The 22,331-nt window shown below is 38.7% G+C and overlaps 1 protein-coding gene across 1 annotated transcript in view; it reads left to right on the plus strand.

Moving 5' to 3' along the window:
- Nucleotides 1-21,369, plus strand: part of ST8SIA1 (ST8 alpha-N-acetyl-neuraminide alpha-2,8-sialyltransferase 1) — a 157,925-nt gene extending 136,556 nt beyond the window's left edge. Inside the window, exon 5 of the mRNA XM_065940486.1 lies at nt 20,547-21,369. Within this exon, the coding sequence (XP_065796558.1) occupies nt 20,547-21,033 (487 nt within the window). The 3' untranslated portion in view covers nt 21,034-21,369. The remainder of the gene's footprint in view (nt 1-20,546) is intronic.
- The last annotated feature ends 962 nt before the right edge of the window (nt 21,370-22,331 follow it).

Here is a 22,331-nt window from a genome sequence, read left to right on the forward strand (position 1 = left end):
AAGAAACCCTAGTGATCAAATACAAGTACACAAGAATGGATTAGAAAAGTTCAGTGGAAGTTAAGTCTGGTAGTTGATTCTGTTTTAGAGATAATGACCTCTCTGTGTGGTGACCACACCAAATGCAATGAGTGTTCTTTGCAGATCAGTCATGGATGCCCTGACAAGTCTTGTGTCTGCCTGTACACGTAGCCTTTGCAAGCTACAGGTGGCACAGCTAGTGGGATATTTCCATCTGCTTTCCTACGAAAATTAAATACATTCTCTGGTGGCTTTGGGGATTTGTAAATGAGTCATTGATAATGATTTCATTTTTAAAAATTCTCATGAAGAAATCTCCCCAAATTAGTCATATCTTTTGGTGGTAGTATCTAGCATTCCACTTGCCAAGTCATCCAAAGTCGAGTAGAACATGAAGTCTTTATTTCTTTGGATCAGTGGACTGCACAGTGATATCAAGTGCCCCTTGATATCATAGGGCCCTCAACTATTTCTTGGCTCTTAAGTTCAACTGATTATCCTCCTCTACGCCCCTGCCCCCAGATACCTAGAGGGAAAGGATCCCTTTCTTCAGACTCTTCCCAGATTTTCAGTTTGAGTTGAGTTTATACCACAAAAGAAAAAATGCAAATTATCTTCTAACTTTTTGATTGAGAAGTAATCAAAGAAATAAAGACTCTACCCACTCCAGTATTCTTGACTGGAAAATTCCATGGACAGAGGAGCCTGGAGGGCTACCATCCATGGGATCACAAAGAGTTGGACATGACTGAGCGACTAACACATTCACATTCAATGACATTAAGGCATTATTTAATTTAGATTTATGACAGTGATTTTATTGACAGATTTTTAAATTAAATAATCATATAATGAAATATATCATTAATTAAGTAAATGTGATACCTAGAATAAACATTAAAGATGTTCATGCAAGTGGTTCCATTAACTGTTTTAAATTACATTTTGGAGGGCACATTCTTTGTGATAAATAGAGATGCTACATTTTATGGTATTTTGGATAAATCTCATTTTCTTATAAAACTTTCATGATATTTAGCTTTTCTTTTTTTGATTATAGAAGAGATTCTTGGTATTCCTTTTTTGCTCTCAATAAATCTCTGACAAATTGCCTGACATTGACCATTTTCACTGACCCTTAGACTTATTCTGTTCTTGTTATTTCCAAGTGATCACTGACAGTTTGAATATCAGTCATGTATTTATTTTTTTCCCACAAAATAATAAAAATTGGCAAATGTACAGTTAATACTCACTTAATATTCTAGTAATGCCTATATAAACTTTTGTGCCAGCCATATCCTGCCTAGGGAGTAGCTTTTCTGTTCATTTATAACTTGCTCCTTTGGCAGTAATATTTGCTTTCTCTAGAGTTCTTTAAGAGTCAGTTTTTCATCACTTGTTCTTGCAGAGAGGAGAGGTAGAAAGATGAGGACAGTGATGATGATGATAATGCTGGTGATGATGGAGATGACAGTGTTAATAGTGGTGATGATGACGGTGATGATGAGGGTGATTGTGGTGATGGTGAATATGATAATGGTGATTGTGATGATGATGATGGTGATCGTGGTGGTAATGGTGGTGATGATGATGATGTTGATAGCAATGATGATGATGGTGATAATGATGATGAAAGAGAAATAATTGTAAGAATTCTTATGTGCAAGACACTCTTCATATCATGCATATGAACTCAGCTAGACCTCACAGTGACCCTATAACTAGGTGCTCTTGTCATCTCCATCGTTTTTCAGAGAAGGAAAACTGAGGCATAAAAAGATGAAGTAACTTGCTTAAGGTTGCATAGTTTGCATTAAGCAAGGAAGAGACTGAGTGTGTAGTCTTCTCAAAGTACCCTCTCAATAATTGGAAAGCCATCAGCTGCATTAAAATCTTTGTGAGATACAAATATGGCAAAATCTGTTGGCTTTTAAAATGGAATCTAGTTTCATCCATCTCATTAGAACTGATTCAAATGAATTCTTTTTAATGGCTGAGTAATATTCCATTGTGTATATGTACCACAGCTTCCTTATCCATTTGTCTGCTGATGGGCATCTGGGTTGCTTCCATGTCCTGGCAATTATAAACAGTGGTGCGATGAACATTGGGGTGCACGTGTCTCTTTCAGATCTGGTTTCCTCAGTGTGTATGCCCAAGAGTAGGATTGCTGGGTGGATGAAGCTGGAGCCCATTATACAGAGTGAAGTAAGCCAGAAAGATAAAGACCAATACAGTATACTAACACATATATATGGAATTTAAAAAGATGGTAACGATAACCGTATATGCAAAACAGAAAAAGAGGCACAGATGTACAGAATAGACTTCTGGACTCTGTGGGAGAAGGCAAGGATGGAATGTTCTGAGAGAACAGCATTGAAACAAGTATACTATCAAGGGTGAAACAGATCACCAGCCCAGGTTGGATGCATGAGACAAGTGCTCGGGGCTGGTGCAGTGGGAAGACCCAGAGGGATGGGATGGGGAGGGAGGCGGGAGTGGGGGATCAGGATGGGGAACACATGTAAATCCATGGCTGATTCATATCAATGTATGGCAAAAACCACTACAATATTGTAATTAGCCTCCAACTAATAAAAATAAATGAAAAAAAATTTTTAAAAAACAGAACAAAAATAAAATGGAATCTCTTTTTTAAAATACAGTATTGCTACTTTATGCCAACATTGCTATATATTTTTACTTATATGGTCACATTCCACAAATTAGAATATACCTCACTTAATTTTATATCTTAAAAGGAATCAATATCTGTTTTTAAAGTTTACTGTGACTTTAAATTCCCACAAAGATGGAAAGTAGTGAAGCAAGTAAAGTGTTTATTGCATGCATGCTAAGTCCTTTCAGTTTTGTCTTTGTGACCCCTGTGGACCGTAGTCCGCTAGGCTCCTTTGTCTATGGGATTCTCCAGGCAAGAATACTGGAGTGGGTTGCCATTTCCTTCTCCAGGGGATCTTCCTTACCCAGGGATCAAACCTGTGTCTCACATGTCTCCCACACTGGCAGATGGGTTCTTTACTACTAGCACCACCTGGGAAGCCCAGGCTTTAAATATGGAAATTTAGAGAAATGAATATAACTGCTATTCTGAGAACTACAAAAGAAGCCTCAAAAGAACTCCTTTGATCAGAAAATAAGCACAATTTTATTTGTCTTGGAAAACAAAGAAATTTTTTTAAATGGTTCCTGAGATTGAAAAATGATTATTTGATTCTTAGAGGGTTTGATGTTTGTCAAGAATTATCATATTCTTTTTACAAGAAGATGAATCAGCTTCTAATGAGAGATTTGTATTTAAGTGCGTTATTCAGTTTCTAATTACCCATTTTCTGGTAAGGCAGGGTAATAGTTTGCATAAAAGCTAGTGAAAGAAAATGTTGCTTGACAGATGTGAAGGCAATGAGAAGTATCTCTTGTATTTTCTTAGTATTCCTGAAAAAAAAAAGGATTTTACATTTTGTTCTGCAGCATATTTTGGAATGAATTAAATACATTCTGTGACAAAGATGTAAACATGCTTAGAAATTCATTGATTCCTGTATGCATTTGTTCACAATGAATGCCTGCACTGTGTCAGGCACAGTATTTGGCTTAGGGAACACAGAGATAAAGGATATTAGCCTTTTCTGAAGGAATTCAGTAAAGGAACCATAAAGAGAAGATTACATGACAAGGTAATTAGTACCTTAGTAAAACTAAAGTGCTAAAAGTTAGCTACCTCATCGAGGCTTGGGGTCATGGAAAACTTTCTCCAGCAGATGCTGTGAACTGAGTCCTGAAAGATTAGTAGAAATTAGCAGGGCAATGGGAGTGTTCACTTCAGACAGAAAGCTAGCATGTACATTGGCTTGGAGGCTTGAGCAACATCAGATAATTGGTCTGAGCAAAAGCAGAGACTGCTGATGATGATAGCAAAAAGAGACACTGGAGAAGTAGACAAGGATTATATCATGAAAGGTTTTGAATATCCAGATTGCTTGGACAAGCTGAGGACAAACCATTGAAGAATTCTTCCTTGATAGGGAGTGATATGGTCACACTGGGACTTGGGGAGAAGGATGGACTGGAGACTGAGAGATCAGTCTGAGAGATGTTGTTGCTATTTTAAAGAGGAGGATTTATGATGATCTGAAATAAAACTGTGGCATTGAGGATATACATTAGTTAGGGTGTGCTAATTACTCTAATCAACTACCCCAAATCTTTATTAATACAATAATACAACCTTTCCCATCCGAATATAATTTGAGGTCATTTGAGGAAGGGGAAGGGATCAGTTCCATGCTGTCATTTATGAACCTAAACTTCTCTGCAGTGGTTCCACTGTTTTCCTAGGGCCATAGAATCCTTGACTATGTCTACTTTATTCTGTCTTACTGACAAAAGAAAGACTAGGGCAGCAAATATTGAGTATTAGGGAGAGATTTGAGGGTCCTTGCTAAAGCGTCATACAGCAGTTCTGTCCAGAACACTTTATGTGGCTCTACCCAGCCCCAAGGGATTCTGGGATGCAGTCCTTCTGCGTGCTCTGAAGCTTGGTGAGCATCGTTCTGTCACTTAAGTCATGTCTGACTCTTTGCAACCCCGTGATTGCAGCGCACTAAACTTCCCTGTCCTTCACTGTCTCTTGGAGTTTGCTTAAACTCATGTCAACTGAGTCAGTGATGTCATCTAACCATCTCATCCTCTGCTGTCCTCTTCTTTTGCCTTCAGTCTTCCCCAGCATCAGGGCCTTTTCCAGTGAATTGGTTCTTCACACCAGGCAGCCAAAGTATTAGAGCTTCAGCATCAGTGTCAGTGCCTCCAATGAATATTCAGGGTTGATTTCCATTAGGATTGACTAGTTTAATCTCCTTGCTATCCAAGTTCTCCAGAGTCTTTGATAGCACCACAGTTTGAATGCATCAATTCTTTGGCACAAACTTCTTTACAGTCCATCTCTCATATCCATACGTGGCTACTGGAAAAACCATAGCTTTGACTATACATATACATACACACACACACATATATGCGTAAGTATGTAAGTAATGGGTGAGCACATACCCATATTCAATTGTTTTTAATCTATAAAATGTCCATTTCATGTGGCTCAATCTGTATGTAATAGAGACAAGAAAGTAGACTCAAAGGATGTTATAAAAAGGAAAACAGTGACTAATTGGGTAAAGAAGCTTTGAGACGGGCAAGAATGTATATTTTATGGCTGGGTTGAGTCATTGATAGTTGGTTGTACCATTTGTTCACATAAGTAACACGGTCACTGTAAAAGATAATGAAGGGAAGATGCTGAGTTTGAGATGCTTCCTGTAGATCTCCACAGGACATGCTGTCTCATTTTCTTCAGACCCCTGCTAAAATGTCACTAAATAAAATAGCAGCACACCACCCTTTTTTCCCCTATTATCCTCCTTTATTTTCTTTATGGAACTCCCCACATAGTGTTCATTTTTTGCTTATTAGTTGTCTCTTCTCACTCAAATACAGGCTCCTAGAGAGCAAAAAAGACTTTGTTTATATTGTTCACCACTCTTTCCCATATTGCATAGAACAATGCCTCGCACGTAACAGGTACTCAAAAAATAAGTGTTGAGTGTGTAAATGAATCACAGTGGAAGTTGCCAGCAGTCTATTGGTTGAAGTAATAAATGCTAGTGTCTATTGAGTATTGACAGTGGGACAGATACTGCTCTAAATACATTGCAAGTATTAACTCATACAATAAAGCATCCCTATAAGCTAGCTACAACTAGTATCTCTGTTTTACAGATGAAGAAACTGTAGTACATACAGCTTAAGAGACTTGGCCAAGTTCACAGTGCTAGATATGAGATTCAAATGTAGGTGTTAGGGTTTCAGAGTTTACACTCTTAACCATTATGCTATTCTGACACTTAATTTTTGAGAGCTGGACTGGAGCCTGAGATTAGGAAGTTATCAGTGCACGCGTGCTCAGTGGTATCCAACTCTGTGTGACCCTTTGGACTACAGCCCACCAGGCTCCTCTGTCCATGGGATTTTCCAGGCAAGAATACTGGAATGGGTTGCCATTTCCTCTTTCAGGGGATGAAGTCATCAGATGAACTGAAATGTGAGTAGAGGTCAACTAATTTTTTTCAGATTGACCTGGAAGTCCTATCCTGAATTTACCAGAGTTCATTTCTCTCCCTATTATTTTGGGAATTTCCATAAGCTTAAATTTATAGGACCATTGTTTATTGCAATTACCTATTTCCTTTAGTTACTTTCAGTTTGCTTGTCTCCTCGTAGGATTTCCTGTGACTGTTCCTCTCTTTCTGCTTCACATCAGTGTAGGCATGGATGAAAGCTTTCTTTCCCTAGCTTTTCCAGAATAACTGCTCCCAAAGGCATTATGCAATGTAGAAAAATTTATAGAAGGTTAGAGATAAGAGAGCAGAAACACTGCAAAACTCTCAAGCAAAGAATATAAAGAGGAAACATCTGACATTTCTGTTCATAAAAGTATTTGAAGGACAATTCTTCTTCTCAGTACCTGTCACTGAGAAGGTTCCACTGGGTGTATTACAGCTACTCACGAGCCTCTCAGGGTGTTGTTACTCTTTATTCCTTTCTTAAGTTCTCCCTTCATCTCACCCTTTGTCTCTCTCCATCCGCAAATTCCCCTTAATTATGTATGAAGAGAAGTTAGTTATCACTTATTTTCCTTTCTGTTTCCAGGACCTATTCCTAAAATATAACCTTCACACCCAAAAGCAGCCTCTAAACTTGTTGTTCAGTCATGTTAAGTCATGTCCGACTCTTTGTGACCCCATGAACTGCATCATGCCAGGCTTCCCCGTCATTCACTATCTCCTTGAGTTTGCACAAACTCCTGCCCATTGAGTCGGTGATGCCATCCAACCATCTCATCCTCTGTCATCCCCTTCTCTCCTTGCCCTCAATCTTTCCCAGCATCAGGGTCTTTTCTAATGAGTCAGCTCTTTGCATTAGGTGGCCAGAATATTGGAGCTTCAGCTTCAGCATCAGCCCTTCCAATGAACATTCAGGGTTGATGTTCTTTAGGATTGACTAGTTTGATCTCTTTATTGTCCAAGCGACTCTCAAGAGTCTTCTCCAGCACCACTTAAACAAATTATCTTTCCAAAAGAGACTCTGGTGTCTGTTGTTAAAATGATATTTTCCACCCTATTACAATCCTGGTTTGGGAAATGAAAGTGAATGAATATTCCCAGAGAGTATGAGTGACTTGAGGTAAGAAGAACTCAGTTATGGATGGAAGGAAAGAGATCAGGAAGCAGCTAGAGAAATATACTTTTGAGAAAATTTTTGTTTGTTATTAGTTGGTTTTCAGTGAGGAAGACTTGGTCAAGAGCTCATGTGAATGAAATGGGCCAGTGGGAGGAAATGGATGAAGAAAAGGGCAATAAAGAGAGTAACGTGGACCAAATCCTTAAGAACATGAGAAGGAGTATATGCTAGGTCATGGGAATGAATTCCATACAGTGCAGGAGATCTGTGTTCCAATCAGGGAACATCTACACAGTGTAATTGAAAGAGTGTTGAGTCAAGAGTCAGACTGAGCTGAGCTGAAATCTGGAGCCTACTGTATACATTCCATCTATGAAACTTCACTGGAATACTTAACCACTCTGCTCCTTAGTTTCCTCCACAGCAGAAAACAGGCAATGCCCTTTTCATAGAGTTACTGCAAGGCTTAAGTAAGATAACATGTGTTAAACAAGCATCTTATGATAGAATTTATTATTTCTGTAATTTGATTATAGGTCTTCCTATTTCTCATCTGAGACTATCACTAATGTCATAATTAAGAGACCATGTCTACTATATTTGTTTTTTCGTCTGCCCCAAAGAGATTGTGGTTCCATGGTTTCATTGTCATTCAGAATTTTGAATAAGTTTTGAGGGTTGAGCTGTTATCATTGGGTCAGACCTGGTCTGCATGACATTTACTTAGCCGTTACTTTTTATTTTTAGTTAGAAATCCTTTTAGATTGGACATATACATTCCATTTTCAGATCCACTCCCTCTTGTCTGATTCTCTGTCCCTTTACATATTTTCCTAATTAGCTTGGCCCTGGACGTGTGAGTTTTCAACCCATGATCTAGATTGATTTCTACTAAAATAGCTGATGCTGCCGAAAACGGGTATGTTGTTGAATCTCCAGGTAGCGTTTTCTGTCTTCATTTCGCATGATCCCTCCTCAGCCTCTACCACTGTTGACAAACTTCTGAAACTCACTTCTCTTCTGTTATTGATCCCATTCCTGGTGTCCCCTTACCTCACTGCCCATCATACTTTTGCTATAATTTCTACCCACATTGCCCACCATTTAAATGCTATGATTTGTCAATATTTTCTTGGGTTGGCTCATTGTTCTTCTGGGTGATCCTGTGCCCAGAGTTCAACAGGTTCAAAACTGGGTAATAATCTTTCCCCTCAAACCACCTGCCCCCCTTGTGTTACATGTCATTATAAGAGTCACAAGATCCAAAACCACCGATACACCTTAGAGGGACAGAAATCTAACAACTGGTACAGAATTCACGCTAAATTTGCAGGGACACTGCGTCATAGACCTCACCACTGCTTTCAGTGACCATAACTTTTCAGTGTCTTTTCCGTCAGCAAGATCAGCTTCTCCTTCCTCTCCTGTAGCTCTGGGGATAACACCCTCATCATCTTCCTCACAGTGATGAGTGCTAATTGGTCTCCATTTTCCCTTATGAGTCAAGTCTCAACCTTGATTGGCAGTGAAGAGGAACTAAAAAGCTTCTTGATAAGGATGAAAGAGGAGAATGAAAAAGCTGTCTTAAAACTCAACTTAAAAAAAAAACTAAGAGCATGGCATCTAGTCTTATCACTTCATGGCAAGTGGAAGGGTTAAAAGTGGAAACAGTGGCAGACTTTATTGTTTTGGGCTCCAAATCACTGCAGACAGTGACTAGAGCTCTGAGATTAAAAGCTGCTTGCTCCTTGGAAAAAAAGCTATGACCAACCTAGACAGCATATTAAAAAGCAGAGACATCACTTTTCTGACAAAGGTTGGTATAGTCAAAGCTATGGTTTTTCTAATAGTCATATACAGATGTGAGAGTTGGACCATAAAGAAGGCTGAGCACCAAAAAATTGATGCTTTTGAAGCGTGGTGCTGAAGAAGACTCTTGAGAGTCCCTTGGACTGCAAGATCAAATCAGTCAATCCTAAAGGGAATCAACCCTGAATATTCATTGGAAGAACTGATGCTGAAGCTGAAGCTCCAATACTTTGGCCACCTGATGCGAAGAGCTGAGTCATTGGAAAAATTGGAAAAGATGCTTGGAAAGACTGAGGGCAGGGGGAGAAGGGGACAACGGAGGATGAGATGGTTGGATGGCGTCACTGACTGGATGGACATGAATATGGGCAAACTTCAAGAGATAGTGAAGGACAGGGAAGCCTGGAGTGCTGCAGTCCCATGGGGTCACAGAGTCGGACACAACTGAAGTGACTTAGCATGCACACACGTGCACCACATTAGCTTCATCTCTAGCTACTCCCAAGGTGCTAAAACTCCATCATATTAAGTTGTTTGCACTTCCCAGAACTCCCTCTCTCCCTCTGTTGCTTTGCCCATTTCTCTCAGGCAGAAATGCTCTTTTTTTTTTTTTTTTCAGTTTCATATACATAGCTAACTTCTGCTCAGTCTTCAAAATTCAGTTCAAATATATCCATATCTTAAAGGCCTGTCCTAAATTTCTCTCTAAGAGGAACATCCTCTAGCAACACCCTCAGTTTAGGTTTAAAAGCTTCACCCTGCAAATATTTTTAAAGTTTATCTTCTTAGGGCATATTTTATTTTTTTTTCCATTTATTTTTATTAGTTGGAGGTTAATTACTTTACAATATTGTAGTGCGTTTTGCCATACATTGACATGAATCAGCCATGGATTTACATGTATTCCCCTTCCCGATCCCCCCTCCCACCTCCGTCTCTACCCGATCCCTCTGGGTCTTCCCAGTGCACCAGGCCCGAGCACTTAGGGCATATTTTAATATGTATTGTGTATGAAGAGAATAGCTTCTTATGATGTGTTGTTTGCCATCTGGTAAAATATTTCCTGTGGAAGAGGCACCCCTGTAGTTTGAGAAGATCCAGAGGAGGAAGATATTATAAATTAACAGAAAAATCAGTGTTCATTGACAGAGAAAAAGGAAGCAACAGCTGGTAAACAAACAGCTGCACAGAGATAGAAAAATGACAGCAACTATGAACATGGTAGTTGGTCCAAAATATTAAAAAAAGCAAGTAAATAACACAAGGAAATGAGCTAACTTGCTAGAAAATTGCTGAAATGTTTGAACAGGAGGTTAACTAATAAGCAAACTGTTCAAATAGAAATTATAGAGAAGAAAATTAGAACAAATATTCTGTGTGAAAGAAGTGAACTTTTAAAGCAAAATATGTTTAAGAGATAAATTAACCTAAACACTTGTGACTCTTTTTGTAAATGTGGTTTATATGGTACAGACATTATAATAGTATTAAAAACTTAGAATAATATTCCACCCTAGTCCCAATTTGTTGGTGTGTTGGAAAGAGGAAACTAAAAACTCACAATTGTTTTACTTTGCATTTATATGATTATTAAGATGCCTGACCTTTCAAAAGGAAATATCTAATAACACAACTAACACATAAATATACTTATTGTCTAAATTTAGTGCTGCATTCCAGATAAGGCTGGACCTTCTACCTTTACCCCTAACCGTCTACTCTCCCCAGATGCAGCCATTGTTTTGAGTTTAATATATATCCTTGAAACATTTTTCCATGCATTTACATACATATGTGAAAATACATATCTTTATCCTGTATGACAATCCACTACAACAATTGCTATCGTAATTCTGCATCTTCTTTGTTTTTCATGTAACATTTTGTCTTGTAAATATTTCTGTTTTCACACAAATAGAGCTGTGTTATTAGAGACTTGCCTTATATACATAGAATGGGGGCTTCCCTGGTGGTTCAGTGGTAAAGAATCCACCTGCCAATGCAGGAGATGTGGGTTCAGTTCCTCCAGAAGATCCCCTAAAGAAGGTAATTGCAACCCACTCCAGTACTCTTGCCTGGGAAATCCCATGGACAGAGGAGCCTGGAGGGCTGCAGTCCGTGGGGTCACAGAAGAGTTGGACATGACTGAGCAACTAAATAACAACAACACTGCTTATAATGGACATAACACTGTTTGTTTTGCCCACTCCCTGAGTGATGGACACTTAGGTTGTTTCTGATTTTCTGCATACTTCAGGAAACATTCATGAATATTAATTTGGTGCCACGTGTCAGGTAAGTTTCTTAGTGCTATGGATTTAGCAGTAAACAAAATCAAGTCCTTTTTGTATACATTCAAGAGGATACAAACAATAAAGAGATACATTTATCAAAATATCATGTAGTGATATCATGTAGCCTGCTGGGCCATAGTGCACGGGGTTGCAAAGAGTCAGACACAACTTGGCGACTGAGCATGCACACACGTGTTCTGGATTTTGGCATCCTCAGAGATAATGTAGTGGTATCTCATTGTTGTTTTAATTTGAGTATCCCACTGCAAGGAGATCCAACCAGTCCATCCTAAAGGAGATCAGTCCTGGGTGTTCTTTGGAAGGACTGATGTTGAAGCTGAAACTCCAATACTTCGGCCACCTGATGCGATGAGCTGACTCATTTGAAAAGACCCTGATGCTGGGAGGGATTGAGGGCAGGAGGAGAAGGGGACGACAGAGGATGAGCTGGTTGGATGACATCACCGACTCGATGGACATGAGTTTGAGTAAACTCCGGGAGTTGGTGATGGACAGGGAGGCCTGGCACAGTGCTGTTCATGGGGTCGCAAAGAGTCGGACACGACTGAGCGACTGAACTGAACTGAATAATATTTGATGTGGAACGTCTTTCCATGTGCTTATGTGCCATCTGGTGAATTGTCCATCTTTGGCCTATTTTTTAAATGAGTTGTTTGTTTTCTTCTTGTTGTGTTTTAAGAGTTCTTTGCGTATTTTAGATCATAGCTCTTTGTCAGCTGTCTCTCTTGCTTATATTTCCTCCCAGGCCATAGCTTGTCTTCTCATTCTCCTGACACTGTCTTTCACAGAGCAAAAGTTCTTAATTTTTATGAAGTCCAGCTTATCAATTATTTCTTTCATGGCTTGTGCCTTTGGTGTTTTATTTAAAAAGTCATCGCCAGACCCAAGGTCATCTAGATTTTCTGTTCTATTATCTTCTAGGAGTTTTATAGATTTTCTTTTTACATTTAGACTTATGTTGCATTTTGAGTTACCTTTGTGAAAGGTGTGAAGTTCATGTCTAGATTCCTTTTTTTTTTTTTTTTTGGCATGTAAATGTCCATTTGCTCCAGTCCCATTTGTTAAAAATACTGTCTCTGTTCCACACTACCTTTGCTCTTTTGTCAAAGACCTGCTGTATTTTTGTGAGTCTATTTCTGGGTTCCCTCTTCTGCTACATTGATCTATTTATTCTTTTGCCAGTTCCACGCTATCTTGACTTCTATAGCTTTATAGTAAGGCTTGAAGTCAGATAGTGTCAGTCCTCCAACTTTATTCTTTTCTTTCCATATTGTATTCACTCTTCTCAGACTTTTGCCTCTCCATATTATCTTTAGAAATGATTTGTTGATAGCCACAAGAGAACTTGCTGGACTTTTGATTTGAGTTGCATTAAATCTATAAATCAAGTTCGGAAGAATTGACGTCTTGAGAATATTGAGTCTTATTTGTGAACATGTAGTGTCTCTCCATTTACTTAGTTGCTTGATTTTTATTTAGCTCATTAGAGTTTTACAGTTTTCCTCACATAGATTTTGTACATATTTTGATAGGTTTCTGGCTAAGTATTTCATTTTGGGGGTTGCTAGTGTAAATTGTATTGTGTTTTTTATTTCAAAGTCCACTTGTTATTACTGGTGCATAGGAGAGCAATCCTGCAACCTTGCTATAATCACTTATTAGTCCCACCAGCTTCCGTTCTTTCAGATTTTCCACATGTGTCATCTGCGAAGACAGTTTTGCTTATGTCTTCCACATCTGTGTACTTTTTACTTACTTTTCATGTCTAATTGTATTAGCAGTGACTTCCAGGATAATGTTGAAAAGTAGTGGTGAGATCCTTGACTTGAAGATATCTTTGACTTGTTCCTGATGTTAGCGGGGGAGCTTCCAGTTTCTCACCATGAGTATGATGTGAGGTGTAAGGTTTTCTGTAGATATTTTTTATCAAGCTGATGAATTTCACCTCTATCCATGACGTTTAACTATGGATTTTTAGAAGTTTATCTAGGCTTTTTTGGTTTAGATAAATAATTTTTCAGTTGGTTCTCTTATATATTCTAATAGGTAATTATGTCATCTGTAAAAATTGACAAATTTCCTCTTAAAATATGTTTTCTATGGCATCTGGTCCCATCACTTCATGGCAAATAGATGGGGAAACTGGCAACAGTGAGAGACTTTATTTTGGGGGCTCCAAAATCACTGCAAATGGTGAATGCAGTCATAAAATTAAAAGATGCTTGTTCCTTGGAAGAAAAGCTATGACCAACCTAGACAGCGTATTAAAAAGCAGACTACCAACAAAGGTCCATCTAGTCAAAGCTGTGGTTTCTCCAGTAGTCATGTATGGATGTGAGAGTTGGACTATAAAGAAAGCTGAGTGCTGAAGAGTTGATGCTTTCGAACTGTGGTGTTGAAGACTCTTGAGAGTCCCTTGGACTGCAAGGAAATCCAACCTGTTCATCTGAAAGGAAATCAGTCCTGAATGTTCATTGGAAGGAAGGACTGATGGTGAAGCTGAAACTCCAATACTTTGGCTATCTGATGTGAAGAACTGACTTATTGGAAAAGATCCTGATGCTGGAGAAGACTGAATGCAGGAGAAGGGGACAGCAGAGGATGAGATGGTTGGATGGCATCACTGACTCGATGGACATGAGTTTGAGTAAGCTCTGGGAGTTGGTGATGGACAGGGAGGCCTGGTGTGCTGCAGTTCATGGGGTCACAGAGTCAGACACAACTGACCAACTGAACTGACTGAACTGATGTGTATTTTTATTGTTGACTTCTCATTTTATTACATTTTTGGTCAGATGATCTGGACTGAATGGTGGTAATTATTTTAATATATTTGTGTACACATATATATCATACTATATGTTTTCTTTCCTGACATATTATCTAGTCATTTTAGGAAGTTTCTGTTCATGTTTAAAAATAATAGACAGTTTAAAATTAAAGTCTTTAATTATGATCATGAATTTGTGAATATCTATCTGAATTCTAATTAATTTTTCTATGTGTATTTTGAAACTATCTGGTTAGGTGCATAAAGTTTCTTGACTATTACTTTTTTGCATGGTATTGTTCTTTGGATTAATATACATTCATTTATGTTTTTAAATTTTATTTTATTGAAGTACAGTTGATTTACAGTGTTGTATTAATTTTTGCTCTATAGCAGAGTGATTCAGTTGCACACATATATATTCTTTACTTCATATTTTTATGATTTAAAAACTTTAGACTCTAATTTTACCAAAATGTGGAGACAGTTTTCAAGATAAAATGATATGACAAAGCTTCATACAGAAAGCAGCAGTCTCTTGTCATGTACTCCCTCAAGAAATGTTCCAAAGCCTTCAGCTTCTCTAGGTAATTTTTCTCTTGTCATCTTTTAAAGCCACATGATTAATTGTAATTAAAAATTTTTTCCATCTATTGATTTCTTATGGAAAATTAAGATTTTTCTCTCTTAAAGTGCTCCTGACAGCACCACTCCCCCCTATACACTTATACTTTCCTGATCTCTCAATCCAGATATATCACAATCAAATCAATAGTCTGTGCTTACCTTAGTGTCTAAGTCCTGTTCACATCTGAGACCAAAAAAAAAAAATCTATTACAAATATTTAATATTCGGTTCAACTTTTAATGCTACTTCCCTGATAGCTCAGTTGGTAAAGAATCTGCCTACAATGCAGGAGACCCTGGTTTGATTCCTGAATTGGGAAGATCCGCTGGAGAAGGGATAGGCTAACCACTCCAGCATTCTTGGGCTTCCCTTGTGGCTCAGCTGGTAAAGAATCTGCTTACAATGTGTGAGACCAGGGTTTGATTCCTGGGTCGGGAAGATCCCCTGGAGAAGGGAAAGACTACCTACTCCAGTATTCTAGCCTGGAGAATTCCATGAACTATACAGTCCATGGGATCACAAAGAGTCTGACATGACTGAGTGACTTTCACTTTCAACTTTTAAAATATTTCCCCAAAGTGAATAAAGACTTTTTATGCAACGGTCACTAATTCATTTCTAGACTCTCATTAGAGCTGCAAATCTTCTTTCATTACTACCAGCATGTAATCTATCAGGGGCTCTTTTTTGTTGTTGAGACATCCTTTTAGAAACTTTCTCTCACTAGAATCTGATTGATGACTTTCTCAGCCTGCTGTGTAAGCTGACTTTCTGGGGCTTTCCTTTACCAGAATCCATCTGTTGTTATGTATGTTAATTACCAATAGCTCTTTCTTACTACCTAAATGTTCTCTTTCATTTTATAGCATCCCAATCTTAGTTCATGGGTGTGATAACGATTACTATTTCTAAACAAATTATAGACTTTCAAGAGTCTTCTAGTCTTGGCCTTTTCTGAGTTCTTTTTTTCTTCCATTCTGTTCTCTGACCCTCATGTTGAAGACTTCCCTTCAGTATCTTCTCATCCTGAGTGTCTGTTCCTGTTTGGAGACAGGAAGCTCTGTAAGAGATTGGACCTGTCGAAGGTGGGCTTCACTCTCAGTTGAAGAAAATGTGGCAAGGTGGCTTTCTCTTGGGTGACTCTCAGATGTCATAATATATAGGTCTCTCTCTTGACCCATCAGTGTCAAACCTGGTATAAGCCTGGCTGCCAATATTGTATGATTTGAAAAGAAGCCTCAGTTTCCTGTAGGCTGGGCCAGCTATCATCTATGCACACATCCACTGGCCTTCCCTAGAGATCGACTCTCTCTCCTCACTGCACACAGTGATAATTGGCCAGTGCAGGATTTTAGGGTTCAATGCACCTGCATGTTCCTGCTGCTCCATAATCTGAATAATAACCTTGTTGATTGTTCCAAGACACCTACCTTCTCCAGGGTCTTCTGCCTTAAGGCATAGGGCCCAGGTAACTTCGAGAGCAATGCTTGACAAATTAGTTTACGTTCTGCTTTTTTCATGTAAGCTTTCTGTTTTCAGAAGTATTCCAGATGTGGGAATTCACTGAAGGTTTGCTTTCTTTTTTCTATTTTTTTAGAATAAATATAGATGCCTAAAAATATCTTTTCTCTCATTTCTAGAAATTTGCTGTAGGAGAGGAGAGCTGGACCTTTAATCTTCCCTGATCCTATTCAGTTTCCCTCTTGACTGGCAACCTGAAGCTGAATGTTTTGTGAATTTCAGTTCCCTCTAGTTTTCTGTTTTTATCCATTTTCGTGTCATTGGCTTCCCTGGTGGCTTCAGACAGTAAAAAAAAAAATCTACCTGCAATGCTGGAAACCCAGGTTTGATCCCTGGGTCAGGAGGTTCCCCTCAAGAAGGGGATGGCTATCCAATTCAGTATTCTTGCCTGGAGATTCCATAGACAGAGGAGACCGATGGTCTATGGTTCTTGGGGTCGCAAAGAGTTGGACATGACTGAGCAACTTTCTTTCTTAATGTTTCACACTTTCTTTCATACTTTCTTTCACACTTTCTTTCATAATGTTATCAACATTAACATTCTATTTTTCATGTTGGCTGAAAATATTTTTTGGAGTCATTCCCTTTTTTATTTCGGTTATCTTATTTTTCATGGCCAAGAAATTTCACATCTCAACATAATTTTGTCAGTATTTTTCTTTGGAAAAAGTACTTTGTAAATGATAAGAGTTTGGTTGTTTTCTTTAGTTTTTCTTGTATTCTTTAATATAGACTTTAAATATTTATCCTATCTTAATTTTTTTTTTTTAAATTTCTTGTCAAGTACAGATATGTTTCCCCTCAAATTTCCAAACTGTTAACTATTTATCTTGACATAATAAGGAGAAGGAAATGGCAACCCACTCCAGTATTGTGGCCTGGAGAATCCTATGGACAGAAGAGCCTGGCAAGCCCTAGTCCTTGGGATTGCAAGGAGTCGAACCTGACCGAGTGACTAACACTTTATCTTGACATTGTCTATTGACTAATTTAAAAGATTTCATCAACTTTCTACTACCACATATTAAATTCATTTGTTACACGTGCTGTATTTCTGTGCTTTATGTTGTATTTTCTACTACATGTCCATATTCATGATATATTAATCATTTCAATGCTTAATGATTTATTGACTGGTCAGTTTCATTTTTCTCATTTTTCAGTTGTTATTTAATAGTTTTCCATTCATACAGTATACAGAAATTCTGAGCTATCCTGAAGAATGAGGTAGATAAAGATAATAAAATCCATAGTTTTTTTTTAACCATGCCAATAAAATTGGGAGTATAGTACATTCAAGATGTGTGTTTCTTTTCAAGGTTAAAACTCAAGGAAGGAAGACTACCTTCTTCGAGAATAATCAGTCAGCTTTAAGACAGGGAACACAAAATCAATTGCCCTGATTTTATTGGAGCTGCCTGTTATTCTCTTTAGTATATAGTCCACTACAAAAATAGGGGTAAATTCCAACCGCCAACAGAAGCCTATGGAATACAAACCATTCTGTACAGGAATGAGGAGGGAATGCAAGCAAGAAAGGGAACGAGTAGGAGTGTACTGACTGCTCTAGAATGTTGATGATGAAATGAGGAGACTAGAGGGTAGCTCTGGGAACAGCCAAGGCATGCAATGAATTTTCTTGTATTAAGTTTGAACCATGTTTAGTAGATAACAGGGAATGATTCAATAGAGATGGAGAGTTTGACTGTTTTCACACCTCCGAACTAGGGGGTGTGAAACAGCCTGTTTCACAGTTTCTAAGAGAAACTTCCTCCCCTTAGAAATGCAACAAGGACAAAATTAGAAGATGTAAAGAAAGAGATGCCAGTAGATAGGTACAGAGAGTTAGATAGCTTACGTTGATGGTGTTGATCTTCTGAATAACTGTAGCCCCTGACACCTGCATCAGAATCAGCAGGGTGGGCTGGATAAAAATTCACCTCCCTGTGTGACTGTCATCAAAGTCTAGGAATATGTGATACAAGTTATTCTAACTAAAGTTGGAGATCCAAAGTTCAAATCAAGTAGGAGGTAATCTGCAGGATATGTCTACATGATCGGGAAAGCATTGGTGAGCAGCAGATATGGGTGTGCAATGGAGAGGAAAAAAGAATTATTAGGTAGAGCCTATTGAAGTTGGAAGTAGGGATTTGTGTTGAAGAGGCTGGCCCAGCTGCACAATAGGGATCCGTGTGCTTCCATGGCTTATAGGGTAAAGTAATAACACCTAAAATCCCTGTTATCACTTCTCTATTTGTCAGAGCCCAGGAAAGGTTGCTAAGGCAGGCTGCTGAATCAAGGACATGAAGAAAACTTGAGCAATTTCCCTTCCTATAGGATTGAGAGACCCGCCTTTCTTGGCAGGCAGAGTTCATAACACTGATTGCAACATAAAATCCTGTGGATTTGTGTATTCAGAATTTCAGTTTCACATATTTCTGATGAGCCCTGCCAACCTGTCAGACCAGAGTTTCCTCTGCTAATATGGCTCAGTTCCATTCTCAGATGCTGCTCCTTTTTTTTTTCTTTTATAATTTCATATATTTATTATACTTGACAACTTTCCTGCATATATATATATATGTGTGTGTGTCTTGACTTATATGTATACTTATATGTATACACGTGCACTACCTCATTCTCTCTGATAGCTACGTAGTATTCCCTAATTTGTTTTTTTGTTAATTAATTTATTTTCATTGGAGGCTAATTACTTCACAATATTGTGGTGGTTTTTGCCGTACACTAACATGAATCAGCCACGGGTGTACCTGAGTCCCCCCATCCTGAACCTCCCTCCCACCTCCCTCTCCACCCCATCAGATGCTGCTTCTTTACCTGCGTGTAACCTGAGACAAATGACTTCCACGTGGAAGAACAAGAAATTGCAAGGCCCTCCTCTCACTCATTGTCTTTTTTCACTTGATCTACATCGGTAATCTCTTAACTGGTCTCCAGGCCGTCAGCTTCTTCCTTCCCCAGATCACCAGAGTCACCTTTCTTGACAAAGACTGAGAGCTAAACAAATGATGGAATATTTGTAAATCCAGGTAGTAAAGTGCTGTGCGTACTCACTTCTGTGAAGGTTCCCCATCATCAGAGTGCGGTCCGAACAAATGAGAGACACACAAGGCTCTCTGAAACACACCTCGTCTTCCACCCCTGCCTCCGCCAGTCATCCCTGCCTCGCTCATTGCAGAGACACAGAATCTTTATCACAGGATATTTATTATTGTTTCAGGACTCTGTGCACCCTTGCAATTGGTATCTTTTATAGTTTCGTGGTTATTCTTCTTTTGTTCCCCTAAGGAAATGTATTTAAGTGCCATCCCCTCAATGTAGCTCTTTTTGGAACCCACTCTCCCAAGGCAGAATTATTTTTTCATCTGTATTCCATAGTAATTTATACAACTGTCAACTGTTGTACTTAGAACATTAATGTTATTATATTATGTGCTTAATATATAATGTTAATATAATGTCATTATATTATATTAATGTGCTCAGTTATATTTTTGTTTCTACAACTGGACTTGAATTTCTTGAGATCAAAAATTTTACTTCCCCAATGCCTGACACATAAGATGTCCACCGTAAGTTTTAACTGAATACATTTGAATCAGAAATCCTCCTATGTAATCCAAATTGAAAGAACATAGGAAAGTAGAGTTCTTTGGAGCTAGCAATATGAGCAGCTATCAGCAACCTTGTTTGATAGAAATAAATCTTTCTTTTTCCATATGTTATTATAGTTGTAGCATTCATTGATAAAGCTTCGTACCTGTAGAATCAGAGCATTTCAGTGGGAAGAATATCTCTGAAATGGTTCTTTTGATTTGCAGATGAAGAAAAGAGTCCTGTGTTTATGTCTGCCCCACAGGTAGCTTTTATCAAGTCTATTCAGCAACCAACAACCTTTGTGAATTCATGAGTATTAAATCATTTTTATATTCCAGGGAAGTAAATTCTAAAAGAGAATAGCATTTCAGGTCAAGCAGAATCTCATTAAGAAATCTTAACCTGAGTATAAGATGTTGGGGTGGGGGAAAGCCAGGCTACTTGGTGAGAGATAATTGGTAAGTTCAAGGTGGATTTTAAATCAAAAGAAGTGCTTTTTATGTTTTTTGCAGAGATGACATGCCTATCAGGGCATCCGAAGAACTGTAGAGTGGGTTTTGATGAGTTACTTTTCCCCAGGTTTAATTGAGCCTCTTCTCTTTGATAGGTTTCAGAACCTGCTGTGGTCCAGAAAGACGTTTGTGGACCACATGAAGGTCTATAACCACAGTTACATCTACATGCCTGCCTTTTCTATGAAGACGGGGACAGAGCCATCCCTCCGGGTTTATTACACACTGTCCGATGTTGGTGCCAATCAGACAGTGCTCTTTGCCAACCCCAACTTTCTGCGTAGCATTGGGAAGTTCTGGAAAAGTAGGGGAATTCACGCCAAGCGCCTGTCCACAGGACTCTTTCTGGTGAGCGCAGCCCTGGGCCTCTGTGAAGAGGTGGCCACCTATGGCTTCTGGCCCTTCTCTGTGAATCTGCATGAGCAGCCCATCAGCCACCACTACTATGATAATGTGCTGCCCTTTTCTGGCTTTCATGCCATGCCGGAGGAATTTCTTCAACTCTGGTATCTTCATAAAATTGGTGCACTGAGAATGCAGTTGGACCCATGTGAGGACGCCTCACTCCAGCCCACTTCCTAGGGACTGTGGAAAAAGAAAGGACTGAGCCAGGGTATTTTTGTTAGGTTTTCTATGTAACTTCAAAAGGAAATGATCAGGTCATTTCATGGATTTGCATGGACCACTTGGGAAAAAATGACAACAGAAACCCAAGGGAAACTCTACTTTTACTGTTGGCTTGGAAGACAAAAAAAGAAATGAACCACCCCATGAAATGTTTGGTGCATGGTGGATTTGCAACTAGTAACATGCTGATTAAATGATGTTGGTAAAGCACATTTACATGAGCAGGTCCAGTTCACAAACAAGACAAAACTCTAGTTATTGAAGTCGAGGAATTAAGGTAGATTAAATGAAATGCCAGAGTAGAAGTGTTAGTGGTTATCAACCTGAACTGACTTAGTTTAAAAAAAAAAAAAAACTATCTTAATCAGACTAACATTAGAACTATAGGTTTTTAAAAAATTATTAATTTTTGCCCTATTTAAGGGCATTGAGTAGGTGATGGGGTACATTTTTTAAAATCCCTTACTGAGTAATATGGATACAAAACGCTACAGCTGATAATTGTAATTTGTTGAACCAAGTCTTTGTTAACTAGAGTTCCCCTCCCTTCTATTTAAAAAATTGTTAAATAAGAATTACTTCCTCCCCTTTTGTCAAGTCCACTTAGACAATGTGAAACATTGTTGAATTTAGATTGTGTTGATTCACTGTCAGGGGGACGAGTCACTTTCCCTCCTCAGAATTTAGGGCATAAACTCAGTTTTAGGTCTGCATTATGCAAGCCTATTTGCATTATTATTGTGTGTGCTCAGTCGCTCAGTTGTGTCCTACTCTCTGCAACCCCATGGACCATAGCCTGCCAGACTTCTCTGTCCATGGGATTTGGAGTGGGTTGTCATTTCCTATTTCACAGGATCTTCCTGACCCAGGGACAGAAACCCACATCCCTCGCTTATTATTTTAGTGCAAAAAACTACAAATGCAAGTGCATTATTTGTTTGCAAATTGGCATAACTGTCTTCATAATTTAATGTTCAGAGATGAAGTAAAGCACAATGACATCAAGCTTAGTCTCTGGAAGACAGACCGGAAGGTACTTCCTTTTCTTTCTGCCATGGTAAATAGGTTCTCTCCAAGATGAAGCATATGCATGCACACATAAAAGCATGCATAGACTCATGTACACTCATACACACACTCAGACAAAGTTCATTCCTGTGCAGCTATGAAAGCAGAACCCATATGACCTGGGATAGCAGAAATCTGTAACTGGTGTTGGAGAGCTATGAATGCGTTATGTACTACCTACCACA

Source organism: Muntiacus reevesi, chromosome 1 (genome assembly GCF_963930625.1).
Source record: "Muntiacus reevesi chromosome 1, mMunRee1.1, whole genome shotgun sequence".
Classification (NCBI taxonomy): domain Eukaryota; kingdom Metazoa; phylum Chordata; class Mammalia; order Artiodactyla; family Cervidae; genus Muntiacus; species Muntiacus reevesi.